Source organism: Clupea harengus, chromosome 18 (genome assembly GCF_900700415.2).
Source record: "Clupea harengus chromosome 18, Ch_v2.0.2, whole genome shotgun sequence".
NCBI lineage: Eukaryota > Metazoa > Chordata > Actinopteri > Clupeiformes > Clupeidae > Clupea > Clupea harengus.
The window spans coordinates 3,069,053-3,088,875 of NC_045169.1; the positions used below are offsets into that span (position 1 = coordinate 3,069,053).

Below are 19,823 nucleotides of genomic sequence, written 5' to 3' on the forward strand. Positions count from 1 at the left end.
GCAGGGATTTCTCTATGTGGCAAAAAAAAATGATTTAACATAATTTACTGAGCATAGTGACGACTGAGGAAATAATTCCTATATATCATATTAATGCATACTCAATGACTGTGCTTATTAAAATTGTATTTTGTTTATCTGTAAACTGTACTTATATATTAAATTGATTTGAATGCATGACGACAGGTCACATAAAGACATTTTAGCAAAAATGCAGCTTTTTTTTTATTAGCTGTATAATTACCCTATATGTGGAACATGGCATTTTAATCATTTTGTTGCTTTCATCTGATCTCCGTCTGCACAGGTTGATGCGGCGTGAGCGTAACACTATGTGAAATCGGAGGCAAATGAAAAGCATGCATGCCCTTGTCCATGACGTGCAGGGCTGCCTCGGTGTCTGACACGGCCCTGGAAGCGTGGAGGAGAAGCCGCCGCGGTGAGGAATCAGCACAGCTGCGCTCACGGGCTTTTATGTAAATTGCGGAGGGGGAACCTGCGGAAAAGGTAGCGCTCATCCTCGTCTGTGTAATGCGCTAAAGTTCTGGGCCTGACAAGCGGTTGTCACTGGCGACGGCCTCTGACCCTGTTTATGAGGCAGCTGTCTGAGCAGATTTCACGGCCGGCGGTAACTGGAACTTTGAGGCTCCAGGTGTGTGTCCGACCCCAGCGCTTTCCCCCCCCCGGCTTCTCTGACCAGCAGGTCGGACATCTTTAAAAAAAAATAAATAAAAAATGTCTGGCTCCAGCATGAGACGGATGAAACTGGTAGCGAGAGCAGTATATCTCTAATACGCATCTCGTATTTTAAAAGCTTTCAAAACAACATCCTGAACAAAGAGATGTGGAGCAGTCACCCTCAAACAACTGCACATGAAAAACTTAACAATAGATAATTTACTGAACATCATTCGGCCTAAATAGTTTCAAACTGACTCTGTGCTTATTTCCACATCTACAGTACTATTAATACTGGAGTTACACTGAGATTGTGCGTTATTTAATAGTGCACTGTGCACTTTAACTGTAGTTTTTAATGATCATTTCCATATGCTCGTGTGTTTTGCTACACTCTCGTGTACTTTTTTGGATACTTGATGTGAAGCCTTTCGTCGATGTGCTCAGCCAATCTCCTCATCGCCTCGCTGTTTTGGGGGGCTTCGGTGCTCAGAGCGCGCTGTTGATCCAGATGAGAGTGTGAGTTTGTTTTAGGCTGACTCCATTAGTAGTTCGGCCTCATCCGTCCCCCTCCCGCCCCCGCCCCCCCCCGCCCCCCCCACCGGTCCGTGTGCGGACCCAGGAGAGGCGGCGCTGCACCTCACCCCGCTGAAAGGGGTGAGGACCTCCCCCCTCCTCTCCTCAAGTGCTGCTTTTACACACCGCTCCCATTTACTCTCCAGGCCTGGAGTGCTGCTACTTCACATAAATGCCTCAATTAATTACACTGAGAGAAAGAGAGAGAGGGAGGGAGAGTGGGGGGAGAGAGAGACGGGGGGAGGGAGAGGGGAACAAAAGTGTGAGCTCAAGCCTTACAGTAGAGAGAGGGGCTATTATAAAAATGTGTGAGAAAAAAAACAATCACACTCACACTCTCTCTCTCTCTCTCTCTCTCTCTCTCTCTCTCACCCACTCCCTCCCCCTTATCCTCCCTCTCTCTTGCTCACTTTCTCTCCTCTCCAACTCTTTTTCTATCTACTCCCTCTCCCTCTCCCTCTCTCTCTCCCTCTCTCTCTCCCTCTCTCCCTCTCTCTCTCTCTCTCACCCGCCTGTCTGTGGGAGCTGGAATCTGAGCATGTGAGCTCTTTATTAGCAGAGGCGCTGTAGCGTGGCCCCTGGCCTTGTAGCACGCTGGCCTGCACCGTGGCCACTGGGGCAGAGAGAGGGAGAGGGAGAGGGAGAGGGAGAGGGACGGGGCGAGGGACGGGGTGCGGAAGAGGGAGAGGGACGGGGTGAGGACAGGGGTGCAGGCTGGGCGAGGGACGGGGCGAGGGACGGGGCGAGGGACGGGGCGAGGGACGGGGCGAGGGACGGGGCGAGGGCTCTTAGAGGGGCTTTGTCTGGGCCATCTTTGTGTGGCGCTGGCGGGCGCGGGACCAGTGTGAAATCAGAGCCCATGAGGTGGCCTCGTCTCCCGGGGGAACACCAGACCACCACGCAAGGTCAAAGTGATGGGCCAGACCATCTGACAAGGGAGAGGGGAGGGAGGGTGTGTGTGTGTGTGTGTGTGTGTGTGTGTGTGTGTGTGTGTGTGTGAATGTGAGTGTGTTTAAGATTGCCATGCAGCACATCTTCATTAAAGGCTGTACGAGCATCCAGCCAAGCTCTCTCATTGGTAAGCAGAAGAGCAGAGCCTTAAAAAAAAACAGTCCCCCAATCAGACCTGCATTACTTACCACCACTTCTCTCTCTGTCTCTCTCTCTCTCTCTCTCTCTGCCTCTCTCTCTGCCTCTCTCTCTCTCTCTCTCTGCCTCTCTCTCTCTCTCGGCCTGTCTCTCACATAACTGTACCTCTGCTTGTCTATAGTAATTACAATCAGGGTTGGTATGTATTACACATTCTAGCGCCATCCCGTGTTGTCAAAACCACACAAGCTCTGAGCAACCTTTAGAGCAAAGATGAAAGCTCCATTGGTGCAGAAGAGACAGAACTTGCATACTTCAGCCAATAATGGAAATACATCGTATTCATTGTCACCCATATGAACATCAGCACTGACTATGTAAACACCACGCAGAACGCATTGGGAATGACAATTATATACAAAACACACTAGATATGCATGAGCGTAAATGTATGATGGAGAGTGAGTGTGTGTGTGTGTGTGTGTGTATGTGTATGTGTGTGTGTGTGTGTGTGTGTGTGTGTGTGTGTGTGTGTGAGTGTGTGTGTGTGTGTGTGTGTGTGTGAGTGTGTGTGTGTGTGTGTGTGTGTGTGTGTGTGTGTGTGTGTGTGTGTGTGTGTGAGTGTGTGTGAGTGTGAGTGTGTGTGTGTGTGTGTGTGTGTGTGTGTGAGTGTGAGTGTGTGTGTGTGTGTGTGTGTGTGTGTGTGTGAGTGTGTGTGTGTGTGTGTGTGTGTGTGTGTGTGTGTGTCTAGTGTAGCATATGTTTGTGCCCTCTACGCCACTCTAGTGTGTGTGCTGCACTACTCTATAATTACCATCCTTCTAGTTCACGCCGCCTAAGGGGGTTGATGGGGGGGGGGGCACACAACCTAAATACTTGTCATTGCACAATGGCGGCCATGACACCAAAGTTTCCTAAAAACAGAATTCATTCTCATGCACTTATAACTCCTGGGGTTAAAATAAGCACACAAAAAAACCCCCACTGAAATTTATAACATAAGAACTGAGAAATTACTTCTGCAATCAGGTCATCGGCTATCCCAGGGAGCGAGAGTTTCTTTTTGTTTCATTCCTCTGGTCTTTTAAAAAAAAAAAAAAAAACATATTCAGAGCTATGGTCCTGTCTACGTCCCTCTGTGCCTCCCCGCTCGGCGGGTTTGATATGAGCGCTCTGGAAAAACAAATGACCCGGGGACATTCACATCCACTAATGTGTGTCACCCTCCTGCCGCACGACCAATAAGGACAAACATCTCCGTGTTTGTTTTCGCGCTCTCTTTTCCTACGAACGACACGCGGTTGGGGGCGAAGAAAAAAAAAAAAATAGGTCTGTCCGCTGTAGGCCCACTTAAAAGTTAGAAGTGATGGAGTACAGAAATAACGGTGCGGAGTTCAAACGGTGCGGCGACATTCCGTTTCCAGTGCTCCAGTAGGAGAGAGGAGAGAGATGACAACAGGCCCTTGAATGACTTCACAGCCATAGCTGCCATTTTACACACTGAGTGGGGGGGGGGGGGGGGGAGAACGCATCATGCCTTTGCTTTGCATATCAATAACACATGCAAAGAGAACAGTGTGTATCTCTGACATCAGGGAAAGAGCGTGGAGTGTTAAAATATACACACAGGGTATGTCCATCATCTGAGCTACTTTCAGATGTCTGTATTAAAACACTTTTTTATTATACTAGACATGAATTTTTTCATCAGTTGGGAGAGTTTTTCCTGCGTACTAGCGGGAGAGTGCGATGCGTCTGACTGAACTGTGTAAGGTCATTGGCAGGAGAGTGCGATGCGTCTGACTGAACTGTGTAAGGTCATTTGGCCGGCACGTGCTGTACATCTCTGTGGACGTGGGGACAGAGGACATGAACTTGTCCAGGGTGTCCTTACCGGTGACGTCAGCGGCCAGGAGTCCCTCGGCGCGGATCACCTTGACCTGGACCATCCCCACGTCCTTGACGTTGTGGAAGGACTTGAGCAGACTCTGTGTGAGAGGGGGGACAGAGAGAAGAACTGTGTCAGAAACACAAGCGGCTTTACAGAAACAAAATCCAGGTTATTGTACTCATTCTCCTCTCTATATGGAAGAACATCAAATATATATTAGGCTTATTTTCCTATGACACTTTGGAGTCAGCATTAAGAACAGTAATTCATCTTAGGAACACTTAACTAACTATAACTATAATTATTATACGGCTCGTCAGAATGTTCCAAACAGTTCCGTTGATTTGAATGGGCCATCCCAACGTTCGCCGGTGAATATTTCCTGATATTCACCGCTGCGAAAAGATATTGACCGCTGTCAATGGCAACGGGTTTTTTGCTTCTAATTCACATCTTTCATATCATTCCGCAAGTAGTCCGGTCATTTAACGTAACAGACTCATTGTAATTGGAAGTCAGCAAGTAATGGGTTGCTACGCAACACCTGAAACTTAAAAGTTCTATTTGCTTGAAGAACTATTTATTTCTTAGCTGAAATCACGAAACGGCAACTAAGTCATTAAAAAGAGGTATGTTGGAGGAATGTCTTCTATCGTTTTTGGCAAGTAACCGTATAATAAGCGGGATAATGTATTGTCCGCTGCGCGTCGGGGTGCTGTTCGCCCCGTCGGGATTTATTTTTGGATAATGACCTCCGGACAATACATTATCCCTTACTTATCCACTGCCAACAATGAACCTGGAGCAACGCACACTTGTTGGGCCTATGCTATACAACTGAAGTTAAAAGTGTGACAAAACAATAACAGATTATTTTAATGCACTACTGCACATGATGTATGTGTCGTTAAAAGCTCCCAGTATCCTACTTATCAGTAAGGACAAGCCTAGCAGCGCAAACATGGCTACCGTACCCTCACCCACTTCACAGACACAGGGAACTTATCATCTCATGACAGACCATCTCTGTGGACCCCTACTCTAAAGTCTTGTTTCTGCCCACTTCAAGTGAAGTCACCGGTTACAAAAAGGACAATTACTCTATGTGTGTGTGTATGTGTGTGTGTGTGTGTGTGTGTGTGTGTGTGTGTGTGTGTATGTGTATGTGTGTTTGTGGGTGTGTGTGTGTGAGAGAGAGAGAGAGAGAGAGAGAGAGAGAGAGAGAGAAAAAGTGTGACTGGATACTTTGTCTTTTGTATTCTTTGTTGCTTTTGCTTTAAAAAAAAAAAACAACAACAACACAGACTGGTAATCCTGGTAATCCTGGTAATTTCAGCAAATACATACATGGACACACACACACACACACACACACACACACATACACACACACACATACAGAGAGAGAGAGAGAGAGACACACACACACATACACACCTCTACATTCAAAGAGCAATTCCACTTAGCTTCAGTGTTAAAATGGCAGCATTGCTCTTCAGAGAAAAGATGTGGTATTTACATATCTCTAAATAGATCAATTCAGAGGGTGCTTTTACTGAAGCACAGGAGGAATTCATGAGCTAGGTAAGTGTGTGCACTCACATTCCACACACACACACACACACACACACACACACACACACACACACACACACACACACACACACACACACACATTGGTACACACACACATACACACACACACACACACACACACACACACACACACACACACACACACACACACACACACTTTCACATGTGTTAACATCTGGAGTATGCTCCTCACACGGCCCTTGTGAGCACTCAATTTAAAACCCATTCAGGTGGTGCCACACGTCAGCAAAACACTGCATGTCTCCATGAAGACCACGCCAAATAGAAACATATCTCAAATCACCCCACTCACACACGCATGTCCCACATACTAACAAGTGGCAAGCACCTATGGAACAGCACAGGTACTCACACACACACACACACACACACACACACACACACACACTGGTACACACACACACACAAACACACACACACACACACACACTGGTACACACACACACACACACACACACACACACACACACTGGTACACACACACACACACACACACACACAAACACACACACACACACACACACACACACTGGTACACACACACACACACACACACACACGCACACACACACACACACACACAATAGACGGGAGTGGTGAACTGTGGTGGTATGCCTTTTACAGCAGAGAAATCGCACTACAGTTCAATTTATTTTTCTTACTGGCTGCAACCCCCCCTCACAGCCCCAGAGGAATAATTATAATTTGAATTTTGGAGTCAGGGCCGGGCTACAGACTTAATTCATTATAAACTCTGTCAGCCTTTGCCTGTTACAGCCGATATTATTGTCAAAGAGGGGGAAAAAAGACTCCCATGGAGGACGGAGGGGAAAAAGGGGAACAAATAAAAACGAGTGAGTGGAACGGGAGAAGAAAGAAAAATTCCACAAGATTTTAATACATGATTTCTGTGTAGATACAGTACCAAGGCTTGTTATTTATGATTGGGGAGGGTGGGATGGGGTTCTGGGAGGGGGGGCTTCAAAAAAAGAAAATCTCTATCCGGAACATTTCCATAGCAGAGGAATTTTCTGATTTGCCAGGGCTGCCTTTTCAGCTGGCTCTATAGACAGCCTGTGAGATTGAAAAGCTCAAGAGATGAGGCCTCTTTATTTTTTTAATGAAAGGCTGGAAGAATATATATTTTTTCCCACCCTCCCACCCCCTTCGGCTATGGGGGCCCAGCGACGAAGTCGCACACAAGGCAGGCTGGGGGTCCGGAATCAGCATCCCACCACCCCCCCTCCACCCACACATACACCCCCATATTACTGGAGGACACGCAGCAACCCCCTCCAGAGCTGAGATGAGCTGATGGAGGAGAGGCGTGGTGAGAGGGAGCCGGGTGTTGGGTGGGGGTGGGTGGGGGGTGGGTGTTTGGGGGGGGGGGTGGATGGTGGAGCACCCGGGCTGATTGACAGCTTGTCACAGTGACGTCTTATTCCATCTCTGTTCTGGAGAAAATGAATGTCACCGCGCTCAGCCGCATGACTCGCTGTCACCGCGCCAGGCGCTCACCTTTTATCAATGCTCCGAATAACGGCCCTGCCCCCACCACCGCCTCCTGCCTGCCGGACAGCCCGGTCAGAGGACATTAAATCGGATGACTGTGAAATGTCATAATAAAAATGGAATGCTAACAGCCCCCCTCCCTACACACACACACACACACACACACACACACACACACACACACTCGCCCTGTTCTGATTCTCTCTCCCACTCACCTTTTTTTGCTCGTTTTCTCCCTCCTTCCACTTTCCCCATCCTCTCTTTCTCTCTCTCTCTCTCTCTCTATCTCTCTCTCTCTATCCCTCTATCTCTCTATCTCTCTCTCCTTCTCTCTCTCCACACACTTGTCCTCTGTCTGAAGGCGAGTGTGACAGTGTGAGTGCAGAATTGGGTGCCACCACTTCTGCAGAGGTCACCCTGGGCCTGACGCCCATTAACGTCCATTACACGCCGCGGCCCCCGCGCCGCCCCCCCACTGCACATTAGTATGCATCAGTCCCATCCACTCAGGCCCGCCGCTCACAACAACCAACCGCTCCACACACCCACGGACACGCTATCTTCAGGAAAACCCCCGTTGATTGAAAAAAAAATAAAAAATAAATAATCTCAAACACAAACAAATAAAACAGGCGGGAATTACAGCCCAAATAATAAATGTTTGTGGATGCTTGTCTGTGTGAAGCACGTGGAGCTTCTTTCTGCCCGGACAAACACACAAGCAGAGAGAGAGAGAGAGAGAAAAAGAGAGAGAGAGAGAGAGAGAGAGAGCGAGATGGCTTGAGAATGAGTGAGATGGCGGCCACGGAGAACTCAGGCATGCGCGGTGGCCTGTGCCAAGCCACGAGACGGCGAGCAGACCAACCCAAACAACCGAGAAGAGACACCAGCTGGCAATTTATTCACCGCGCGCTGACATTCAAACTATGCCGTCTGATGATGGGGGGGGGATGATGACAAAGGCCAGTTACGTTGCCTTTGGAACTGTTGATGGAGGAGGACAGTACACACACACACACACACACACACACACACACACACACACCACACACACACACACACACATACAGGCACTCAGATGTGAATTATCTCTGTTTGTGATGGAGAGCTCTGTCACCAAACGCCTGGCATGACGTGACCTCCCCCCTTTTTTTATGGCTGAACATCTTCATCCTCATTGGCGGCTATTAATGCACCGGCGGGGCGAGTGAATTGGCGAGGGCTGCCGTTCGCCCCGGCACCAAATCAGCTGAAAGTCATCGGATAGGGGGCCCTGCCTCTTTAATGATGCATGCGGAGTGCAGGGAGAGGCCGCATTAGGAGATTTAATTTGGGATTTTTTTACCCCTCCTTTCCCTCAATTGCTGCCCCCCACCCCCACCCCCCCCCCACCCCGACATCTACGCTTTAAGAGGGGAGCATCTGGGCTTCAAAAGCGTCTCATGATGATGACAATGCATCGGCGCCACTAGAGTCCCCCCCCCTCCCCCCCCCCCCCCCCCCCCCCCGCCTTAAACGCTTTATTTGTTTGCCCGGTCGCTGGTTAGCGGCGGGCAGGAAAAAAAAACGTGGCAATGGCAACAATGGCGGCCGACGCGCGAGCGCCTGTGCACGCGTCTGCTTTGTGCAGCTATCTTAAGACAGCTGATTCCACAGCGATAAAGGCCCAAGATACACATTCTCTGAGGCACCACACAGGCTCCACACACACACACACACACACACACACACACACACACACACTCACAGACCAATACCCTGGCTAAGCTAATCTGTTTAAAAGAGCATTGTGCAGAATTAACACCAGTACTTCATGTTATCTGTCAGCCGTGATAAGGTACGTCTTTATTAAATTCACCTCGCTGAAAAAGGAGTGTCGGGCAGACAGAGGGAAATAAAAACGCAATATGCAAATAGCCACGAGAAGAAAAAAAAAGAGCCTTTTTTCCCCTCCAGGCATCACAAGGCCTATCTGTCCCTTCATCTGAAGACAGCCTGGCCACTAACGAACACGCCAAGGCAAAGAGAGGGAGAGAGAGAGAGGGGGAGAAAGAGAGAGAGGGAGGGAGAGAGAGAGAGAGGGAAGAACAGCAGAGAAGGAGGGCAAGAGAGGAAGTCAGATAGAGGGGGATGAGGGAGCAAAATGTCTATCTTTTACGAATAGTTAAAAAAAAAAAAAAACGGGATGACACTCCGCAAGGTGAAATAGCTTTTTCTTTTCATTTTTACACATCTCCCCCCTTCCCGCGTCTCACTGCCATGGCCTATACACATGCCACTCTCCCCTACACACCCCGCCCCCCCACCCCCACCCCCACCCCCCCGCTGGCGGGTGGGTGTGGGCTAAGGAGGCTCTGCTAGCTGGTATCTGAGTCGGTCCAAGAGCTCCCCCTTTTGAAATCGTTGCGTCGCTGCAATGCAATCCAAAAACGAACGAGAGAGAGAGAGAGAGGGAGAGAGTGAGAGAGTGGGATGGAGAGAGAGAGAGAGAGAGAGAGAGAGAGAGAGAGAGAGGGAGAAGTGCGAGCCAATGAGCCTCTCTGCTCCGCTATGTAGGTCACGCGTCCGATGTTTGGCCTGTGGAGTGTTTTCTGCTCGTGCTCCAACAAGAGATCAAACAGATCTCCCAGCATGACTTTTAACTTAAATTAGAGCAAAATTTGCACACACACACACACACACACACACACACACACGCACGCACACACACACACATAGGCAACGTGAACATACAAGCACGCACCCGGAACGCTCGCAAAAGAAGAGCAACTTGAGAAAGGCATAAAACGGGTGAAACCCAAGTCCTCCGACAGAGCGGCCACTAAATCCAGTCCTGGGACTGGAACAGCGAGAGCTTTACTCTTTGTGCAGCGACGGCGACGGCCATCTCCCAGCAGACCAGAGATGGGGGCCTTTGTTTGGAGAAGAAGTGTCTCCCTCTGCCAGTGGCATGTATAGAGGAGTGCGTGTATGAGAGCTGCCACTGACAGACAGGCCAGGGTTAACAGGGGCCAAACACAAAGGGCCCGGGCCCTTTTGTGTGGCGTGGAGGTGCTGCGGGGCCACGGCGGGCCAAAGGGGGCCTCACACAGGGAGAGCGAGCTCCTTTCAGCCCCGCGGCTGAGGGAAGCATTCAGCACCAGACAGGCCTGAAAAGCGCCTGTCAAGTTCTAATAACACCATACCCCCTCGCCCCCCCCCCCCCTCTAAAACCACTCCGACTCTTCCTCCACCTTCTTCACTATTCTCCGGCCCCGTCAGCTCCACCTCTCTGCTCTTCTCTTCTCTTCTTTCCCTCATCTCATGTCCTTTCCTCTCCTCTCCTCTCATCTCATGTCATCATGTCTTCTTCTCTCGCTCCTCCTCTCCTGTCATCCCTGCTCCTCTCCTCTCCTCTCCTCTCCTCTCCTCTCCTCTGCTCTGCTCTGCTCTTCTCTTCTCTCCTCTCCTCTCCTCTCCTCTCCTCTCCTCTCCTCTTCTCTTCTCTTCTCTTCTCTCCTCTCCTCTCCTCTGCTCTCCTCTCCTCTCCTCTCCTCTCCTCTCCTCTGCTCTGCTCTCTCCTGGCTGGGCGACTAAACCCATCTCTGGGCCTCAAAGGTTCAGCTGCTTTGGGAAGGGAGGTCGTGTCACAGGGAGGCCGCCAGATTTTGCACAGATCCACAGACACACACACACACTCTAACATTCACATATAGATTTCCTTTGGCACGCCATCTTATACACAAAATATAGCTTAAGATCCAATGTCTGTTTATTATGTAAGGACCCTTGACTAATGTAAGATCCAGAAGGCCTGCTATACTACAGGGTTTGGATTCCGGACATTTTTGTGAATAGTGAACCCCTCAACGACATACACAACACCAAAAAAGTGCTCCCACTGAATCGTGCACACACATACTGACTCACGTATCTCTGCAGGATGTCGTGGCGTTCTTGCGGGTCGTCCAGGATGTTGATGGACATGTCAGAGATGGAGACGGAGGCGGAGGCGGTGAGCGTGACCAGCAGCACCAGCGCTCCCTCGCCCTCCTCCAGCTGCAGGTCCAGACGGTGGGTTTGCTCCCGAGGCATCTGACTGAGGTCAACCTGACACCTATCACACACACACACACACACACACACACACACACACATTTACACATTCGGACCCACACACACATTTACACGTTCAGACCCACACACACGCACACACACATTTACACATTCGGACCCACACACACACACACACACACACACACACACACACACACACACACACACACACACATTTACACATTCGGACCCCCACACACACACACACACACACACATTTACACGTTCAGACCCACACACACACACATTTACACATTCAGACCCCCCCCCCCCCCCCACACACACACACACACACAAACACCCCCATATACACACACGCATGTACAAATATACACAGATAAAAATCCTCACATAAAGCACACAGGGCCCCACTCATCCATGAGCATTGAGATACACACAGGGCCCCACTCATACATGAGCATTGAGATACACACAGGGCCCCACTCATACATGAGCATTGAGATACACACAGGGCCCCACGCATACATGAGCATTGAGATACACACAGGGCCCCACGCATACATGAGCATTGAGATACACACAGGGCCCCACTCATACATGAGCATTGAGATACACACAGGGCCCCACTCATACATGAGCATTGAGATACACACAGGGCCCCACTCATACATGAGCATTGAGATACACACAGTATGAAGCACAAAAGAGAATGGAGCCCCCCACTGTGAACCAATGGCACAGTACTAAATCCATGGGCCTACAATGGTGCATTAAAGTCAAGGTTACGAAGTGAGGTCTCAAGAAGAACAGCGCCACAGACTGAAAGAGGCCAAAAACCCAAGGGTGTGTGTGTGTGTGTGTGTGTGTGTGATCGGAGGCCTGGGACAAACGGGAGCTTGCTCCTTATCCCGCCGTGCGCTCGCCTTCATTTCCTCCGCGCGGACGTGACAAGACGTGACGAGACGATGGCTCCGGCGTGTGGCAGGGCGCCGGGCTGTGCCGGCCCAGGCCAGAGCACGCCAGGCAGGGCAGGGCTCGCTCCCCGTGTCTCTAATGAAGCCGGCGATTGATCCTGAATGGAGAGTTAATGTGGGCAGCAGCGGGGGCCAGGGGCGCCAGGGGGGCAAACAGATGGGCATTTAAGAAGAAGGGGAAATAGCCAATTATACCAGCCTGGGGCCTGCCTGCTCCTGGAGAAGAGCAGTGGAACAACTGCAGGGCAGATGTGAGGGAGTGTGCGTGTGTGTGTGTGTGTGTGTGTGTGTGTGTGTGTGTGTGTGTGTGTGTGTGTGTGTGTGTGTGTGTGTGTGTGTGTGTGTGTGTGTGTGTGTGTGTGTGTGTGTGTGTGTGTGTGTGTGTGTGTGTGCGTGCGTGCGTGCGTGCGTGCGTGCGTGCGTGCGTGCGTGCGTGCGTGCGTGCGTGCGTGCGTGCGTGCGTGCGTGCGTGCGTGCGTGCGTGTGTGTGTGTGATGATTAGATAACTCCTGATCTCCCACTCTCTCCCCCAAGTCATTACGCTTGCTGTCTCTCACAATTTAATGACCTTGACTCGTGGCCCTCTCCCTCTCCCTCTCTCTCTGTTTTTCGTTCGCTCTGCCTCACACACACACACACACACACACACACTCTTTAGATCTCTCTTTCGCTTTCATCTCCTCATTCACACAGGTGTCACGACAGGTGTCAAGACTAAGACTACAAGGAGTTCAAAACAGGTAAGTCAACAAAATAAAACTTGTTGAAATGGCAAAAGAACAACATGTTAATTGGACACCAAGCCTCAAGGAGTGGTTAGGATCGACGGGCCCAACCGAGCCCAAGCACTGATGGTCAGCCAGTTTGGGTTCTGCCTCTGCCTTGGGCCTACTCTGAACCAGGGGGAAACATGACTTCACTTATCTTATTCTATCTTATTCTTATCTTTCACCTCTTTACTGAGGCTGTGTCCCTCACTAGCAGACAGGCAGAGAGACAGGCACTGATATAAGTAATATAAGTACCCACTGCTCTGTTCACAAGGATAATGTTTACTTATGATTATGCTAGTTCTTGTTCATTGCAATAGGTTTGCATCTGGTGTGTCTCATGCCTGAAAGAATTAGCTGAAAAACTTGACCGTGTGTGTGCTTGTCCGTGTGTGTGCTTGTCCGTGTGTTTGCTTGACCGTGTGTGTGCTTGTCCGTGTGTGTGTGCTTGTCCGTGTGTGTGCTTGTCCATGTGTGTGTGCTTGTCCGTGTGTGTGCTTGTCCGTGTGTGTGCTTGTCCGTGTGTGTGCTTGTCCGTGTGGGTGCTTGTCCGTGTGGGTGCTTGTCCGTGTGTGTGCTTGACCGTGTGTGTGTGCTTGTCCGTGTGTGTGCTTGTCCGTGTGTGTGCTTGTCCGTGTGTGTGCTTGTCCGTGTGGGTGTGCGTGTGTCCCACCTGCCCATGAAGTCATCCCTCTTCCCCGCATCTTTGTCCCAGACGGTGAGGTCGATGAAGCCGCCGTGTTCCTCGTACAGGTGGAAGTCAAACTGCTCCCGCCACTGGGGGTTCAGGGTTTTGGGTATGGTCTAAACACAAACAGGAAGCATGTCACTGGGGGTTCAGGGTCTAAACACAAACAGGAAGCATGTCACTGGGGGTTCAGAGTTTAGGGTATGGTCTAAACACAAACAGGAAGCATGTCACTGGGGGTTCAGAGTCTAAACACAAACAGGAAGCATGTCACTGGGGGTTCAGAGTTTAGGGTATGGTCTAAACACAAACAGGAAGCATGTTTCTCTTGAGTACTGGGGGTTCAGGGTTCTGGGTATGGTCTAAACACAAACAGGCAGGATGTTTCTCTTCAGTACTGATCGGTGGAGATGGATAAATGAGTGAGGATCCGGTGTGATACTTCCTTTTTAAATACAAACTAACAAAACCAACACAACACTAACCCTAACCCTACTGCAGTTATGCAGCATAAACGGATTCTGCCATTTCCCTCAAAGAAAACAATGTGCAGGTTAGAAACATTTACATTTAGTAGCCTGTAATACGCTGTAATATCTCCTTCGGTGGAATTTCTTATACCATCTGCTTCCAGATGGCAGGGCTTGCCTCAAAATAAATGAATTCCACTTGGACCTCAGTGGAGTTTGTTTACAATGGACATTCCCCCACATGGTCTAGGGCTAGGCTGTCTCCTCCCTCACGGCCCCAGGTAATGACAGTCATCTGAGGTCTTTACCGTGTGAACAGAAGAGCTAATGAAGGGGTGGGTGTTTGCGCTATCCTACTGGTGCTGCGACTGAGAGATGTGCAAACCTGAACATTTCACTTATTTTAGGGACTTTTCAAACAGTCTGTCAATGTATTAATCGGAAGGAACAGGCTTTAAGGTTTATGGAAAGACTATGTACGTGTTGGTGCGATAGTGTGGTGTAAAGATTGGATTTGAGATTCCAGATAAAATTGATGTCATTGTTCTCTGCATGGCCGACAACGCAGCCAACCTCAAGGGCAGCTGGAAGTGGTGGGGCAGTAGGGAGGCCTGACCTTGCTCTTGTACTTCTGATGGCCCATCCTGAACTTGACGTAGGGGTCACTGAAGCCATTGCTGTCCATTGGCTGGAGCCCCTGGCCCTCGATGAGACTGATGCTCACGATGCCTCTCCACAGCTGCGACTTCCGGTGCACATCTGATAGCCGCAGGCTCTGGTGATGCTGTGACACAAATACACATACGTACATGCACACGTACACATTCACACACACACACATAGAACCATGCATACAACGATGCATGTATGGAACCATGCATACATACAAGTATGCATATCCATATCCACACACATACAGAAATGTACGCACATACGCATGTACACGCACACACACACACACACACACACACACACACACACACACACACACACAGACACACACACACATATACACACACACACACACACACACACATATATACACACACACACACACACACACACACACACATAAACACACAAACACAAACAAAGGTGTATAAGCTATAAGTATAAGCAGGGTGATTCTCAGGGATTCTCCTGGATTTCCTCACCACAATGAAGTGACAAAAAAACAAAAAACACACACACAGTGCACAAGGATAAGCCAACACGGGTGAAGAAGCCGACACACGAGACGCACACCAGAAACAAACACTATACATATACATATACATCACTGCAAGGAATTACTGCAATCCTGGAGAATCCCGGCTTGGGTTCGACTAAAGACTCAGTATAATTATCATGGACACATATCCACAGCTAAAATGTCCACAAATAGAACTTGAATGGGCTGTATCTAATGGAAGCTGCCGGGGAAGTGTATTCACGTCCATTATGAAGTAGAACCGTGTTTCAGCGAACAATGTGGGAAGACACGGCTATAGTTCCTGGGCAAAGTAAGACATCTACGTTATTTGTCAAACAAACACATTTATATAAGATATCTCTGTCTCCTGTGCTTGATTTGGAAACTCATTAGTATGGCTTTTGTTGTGAGTGCATTTCATTAAACTTTGAAAAACCCTCCCGCGCAAACAAGCGGCTTTGATCTCGAGGCGAGCCTCTTAATTCTTTCTCTCCAGATATTAATGCTAAGTGGCTGACTGTGGCGCGAGCAGGCAGGCAGGCAAGCAAGGCACGCACACACGCGCGCACACACACACACACACACGCACACACACACACACACACACACACAGAGACACACACACAGAGACACACAACCGCTGACACACTCCAACACGCAGCACCAACAGAAGCGCAGAGCTCGCAGGAGCACAGTATGCTAATGCAGCCGGCCCGCGTGCTGCCGCTCTCCAGCTCCGCTCCTAATTGAAAGGGCTCGTAATTGTTTTGCTGCGACAGATTGCTCATTACATCCAGGCCTGGTGCTGGATTTTTGGACGGCCAATGAGAAGGTCCGTGCCAAACTAGGCCACGCAGGACGACGAGCGAGACTGTCGTCGCTTTGGAGAAACCCGAGAGATCTCAATGCAAATACCCATCTGACTGAAGGGGCCACGGCTGTTTGTCGCCACGTTAAAGAGGGGCCCTCTTGTGAGCGCCCGCAGGCGAGATAAGATATCCTCTCCTGACACTCGTGGTCACGAGCGCAACGCTCTTCATTTGATCAGAATGGCTCATCAATTACTGAGTTGATAAAGGCTGGGTGGTTTTCACCCATGGCGCCGTGAGGGGGCCAGGCGTAGTATTTTACATCACATTTAGATTACAAACCACATCCTGAGGCCAGCACAACAGCTGTGCCAGTGTGTAACAACAGTCTGAAAATCTATGCTTACTAAAACCCTAATCCAAGTTTTAAACAGATACAAAGTATAACGATCCTCTCACTCCTATCTACTCAATATATTCCACTATACCTAATAATAGAATTCAACTCCAACAAGGCCCTAGGTAACATAAAGTCTGCCCGTGATATACCCTCACAGTTCTATGTGGGGTCAATGTTTCTGCTTCCCCTATTTACTGAATTTCACTTCACTTCGGAGGATGAATCTTTTATTATTTCGAAAACAATAGGAGGTGATTCATAATCCCACTCACGGTTGGCAGGGCTGACTGCGCGTCTACGGGACTCAGCGTTTATCAGATCCGGCTTCATTAAAGATGGAGGCAGGCGGGTATAAATAGACGCTGACGGAGGGGGGGGGCGCCCGGGACTGGGGCTGGTGTGGAAGTAGTTAGCACAGCAGCTAATTCCCACCCTGAGTCCCACCCGGCGCTGGCCCAGTTTGCAGCATCAAAGGCTGGGCTTACGGAAGGGGATGGGGGGGTGGAGGAGGGCGGCAGTAGAGAGAGAGAGGCGCTTTCATGTTTCCAGGGGGCTCCTCGATCCCGCGCCAAAGCCAACTCCACAGAACTGCCGCCCAAAACATAGCGGGGTGCGACCTGACCCCCATACTACCGCCGCAGTGGCTACAAAAGAGGCTGGCTGCTCTGAAACTCGTCCTATCACACACATCAGTGGTTTGTTTGTGGTTCAGACTGGAACGCGACCTTCTTGATTCACACAGACCCACAGAAGTCACACTTGCGCGCGCCACACACACACAGACACACACACACACAGACACACACACACACACCCTCATGTGTGGATAACTGAACAGGAGACAATAAAACTGTTTGGAACTATATCTGAGGCAAACTCTCGAAAGCTTCTGACGTTGCCTGTGTTAAATGCGGTTCTAAACTTCTTAATCTAAATGGTGTCTGAAGAGTGCCGCGCTGTACTAAGTGCACGGGGCTGGTAAAGCCACGAGACACCACAACAACAACATGCGCAGACCAGCAGGACTCAACCGTCCTTCCACTAGCATGCCACAAGTCCCAATCAAGAAAAGGAAATGAATTCCAATGACAACCAAACCAAATCAATGAGGCAAAAAAAAAAAAGAAATCACTGGATATGAAAAACTCAAGAATCAGCTTGAGGAGCAATGAGAACGAGGGGGACGAGGAGGAGAGGAGGAGAGGAGGAGAGGAGAAGAGGAGGAGGAGGAGGAGTGGGAGAGAAGAGAGGGGGGACACTCGTTCTCACACCCCACTCCTTGTTCAGGGGACTCTTCTCCAAATGGATCGGTTTCCAAAAACTCATATCCATAATAGTCTTGAAATCAAGCCTTTTTTTTCTCTTCTCCCTCTTGAACTGAAAAATACATAATGGGGACACAAAAGGAATGATGCTGGTCCTTCTGCCTTACACTGAAGGCTGAGGGTCAACTGACACCAGAGCAGTGAGACCAGCTTAAAGATGACAGTGAAGACGCCTTTATTTTCTCACCCAACGGCTGCAATATACATGGACCTCCTGGACAAACACATGAGAGCCTTGTCAAAGACTAGTATCTGTGAAGATGTTTTGGATTCATCAATGCTACCTCATGGTGATTTGAGGGTATTACACTACAGTATATAGTCATCACATACAGCTGTGATGTAGCATTTATGTGGCTACCTTAATTCGATGACCAGACTACAATTAGCCCCACACAATGACTGTACAAAACAGAATGTTTTATAAAATAAAATGTTTTATACAGTTATTGGTCCCACATAATAGAGCCTCCCTAAAAAAACTCTTCTACTCTGGACATATGCAATACTTCCTTAATACCAGAGGTGGGCGACATTTCCCCTGGAAACCTGTGTCCGTATATTGCAGCACGTAGAAAATAAATGAAACAGAAAGGATGCTGGCTGGAGCGGACTGATCAGGGCGGCTGAGACAGAGAGGCAGAGGGAGTCAGGGCTTCCAGCTGGAGCAGGACCCTGCAGGGGGCAGCGTATGCAGTCGGGGGGAGTGAGGACATGCTGTAGATTACCTTACTGGATCTCTTCCAGCTCCTTCTCAATAGCATGTTCTGGAAATGAGACAAAGCCAGTATAAAAAAGCCAGCCCTTCCTTATGAGCTGCAATGAGGAAGAGAGACCCACGGGCAGATTCAGGCCAGCAACCACACACACTCACACACACACACACACTATATACTCAGATACATGGTCTCATAAAAGGGTTAGATACACACGTATCCACGTATCCAGAGAGAGAGAGAGAGATTGGCAGAGAGAGTTACAGAGAGATGATGAGGGAGACTGAGAGAGAGAAAGTGAGAGAGACAAAGCACTTCCAAACACTACACACACACACACACACACACACAGAACAAGTATTTACAGTATGTGTGTTGATGACACACACAGATACAGATACTGTTCATGCTGTGCTTTGGGGGGTCACCCCCAAGTGAGGGTAAAAGCAGCACTAATGGGAAGCAAATATCAATAGTCAACAAATCAACAAATCCATCAAGGACCAGCTGCCTGGAATGAGGCCTCTATATGAAAGCTGCAATGATGGTGATGTGCCCAGCAGAGTGGCGGAGGGCCCCTCATCACTGATAGAGCCATCCATTAGCCTCCGTTTAGAAACAGGAAGAAAGAAAAGGCAGATTGGTTATTACTCTTAAATCTACATACTGTTATTAATCAAGCTATTGTTTGCCTGTATTTTCAATTCAACTGGTTTTTTTTTCTACCGTTCACTAGGTGAAGAGATCTAATGCTGCGTTCAAGATGACGGTAAACTTGGGAGATTTTGACTTCTGAAAACCTGATCAACTCAGAAAACAATATGGATGCCCGCAGCAACATCGCCTCGTCTCGTTGTCTCACCTGCACGGCATGCAGCATTATCTCAGACTGCATAACGGTTCAAGTGGGAAGACATTGTGTAATATCTGCAGTGTCCAGGGGAGGGCGCTAACAGGCACAAGTAAACACCGGTGCTTTTAAACTGGTTTGAGGTTGTGCCAGGATATGTGTACATCTCTCCCTGCTCAGCATGGGGGCCTTGGAGAAGTTGCAAAGAGT

General features: G+C 49.2%; 1 protein-coding gene across 4 annotated transcripts in view; it reads right to left on the minus strand.

The window, feature by feature from the left end:
* Positions 1-19,823, minus strand: part of mctp1a (multiple C2 domains, transmembrane 1a) — a 147,053-nt gene that overhangs the window by 49,749 nt on the left and 77,481 nt on the right. For all 4 annotated transcript variants that reach the window (XM_031585574.2, XM_042710484.1, XM_042710486.1 and 1 more), the window contains exons 6-10: positions 18,776-18,814; positions 14,938-15,105; positions 13,837-13,967; positions 11,273-11,459; positions 4,238-4,331 (exon numbers count right to left, since the gene is read on the minus strand). In XM_031585574.2, the coding sequence (XP_031441434.1) occupies positions 4,238-4,331; positions 11,273-11,459; positions 13,837-13,967; positions 14,938-15,105; positions 18,776-18,814 (619 nt within the window). The remainder of the gene's footprint in view (positions 1-4,237; positions 4,332-11,272; positions 11,460-13,836; positions 13,968-14,937; positions 15,106-18,775; positions 18,815-19,823) is intronic.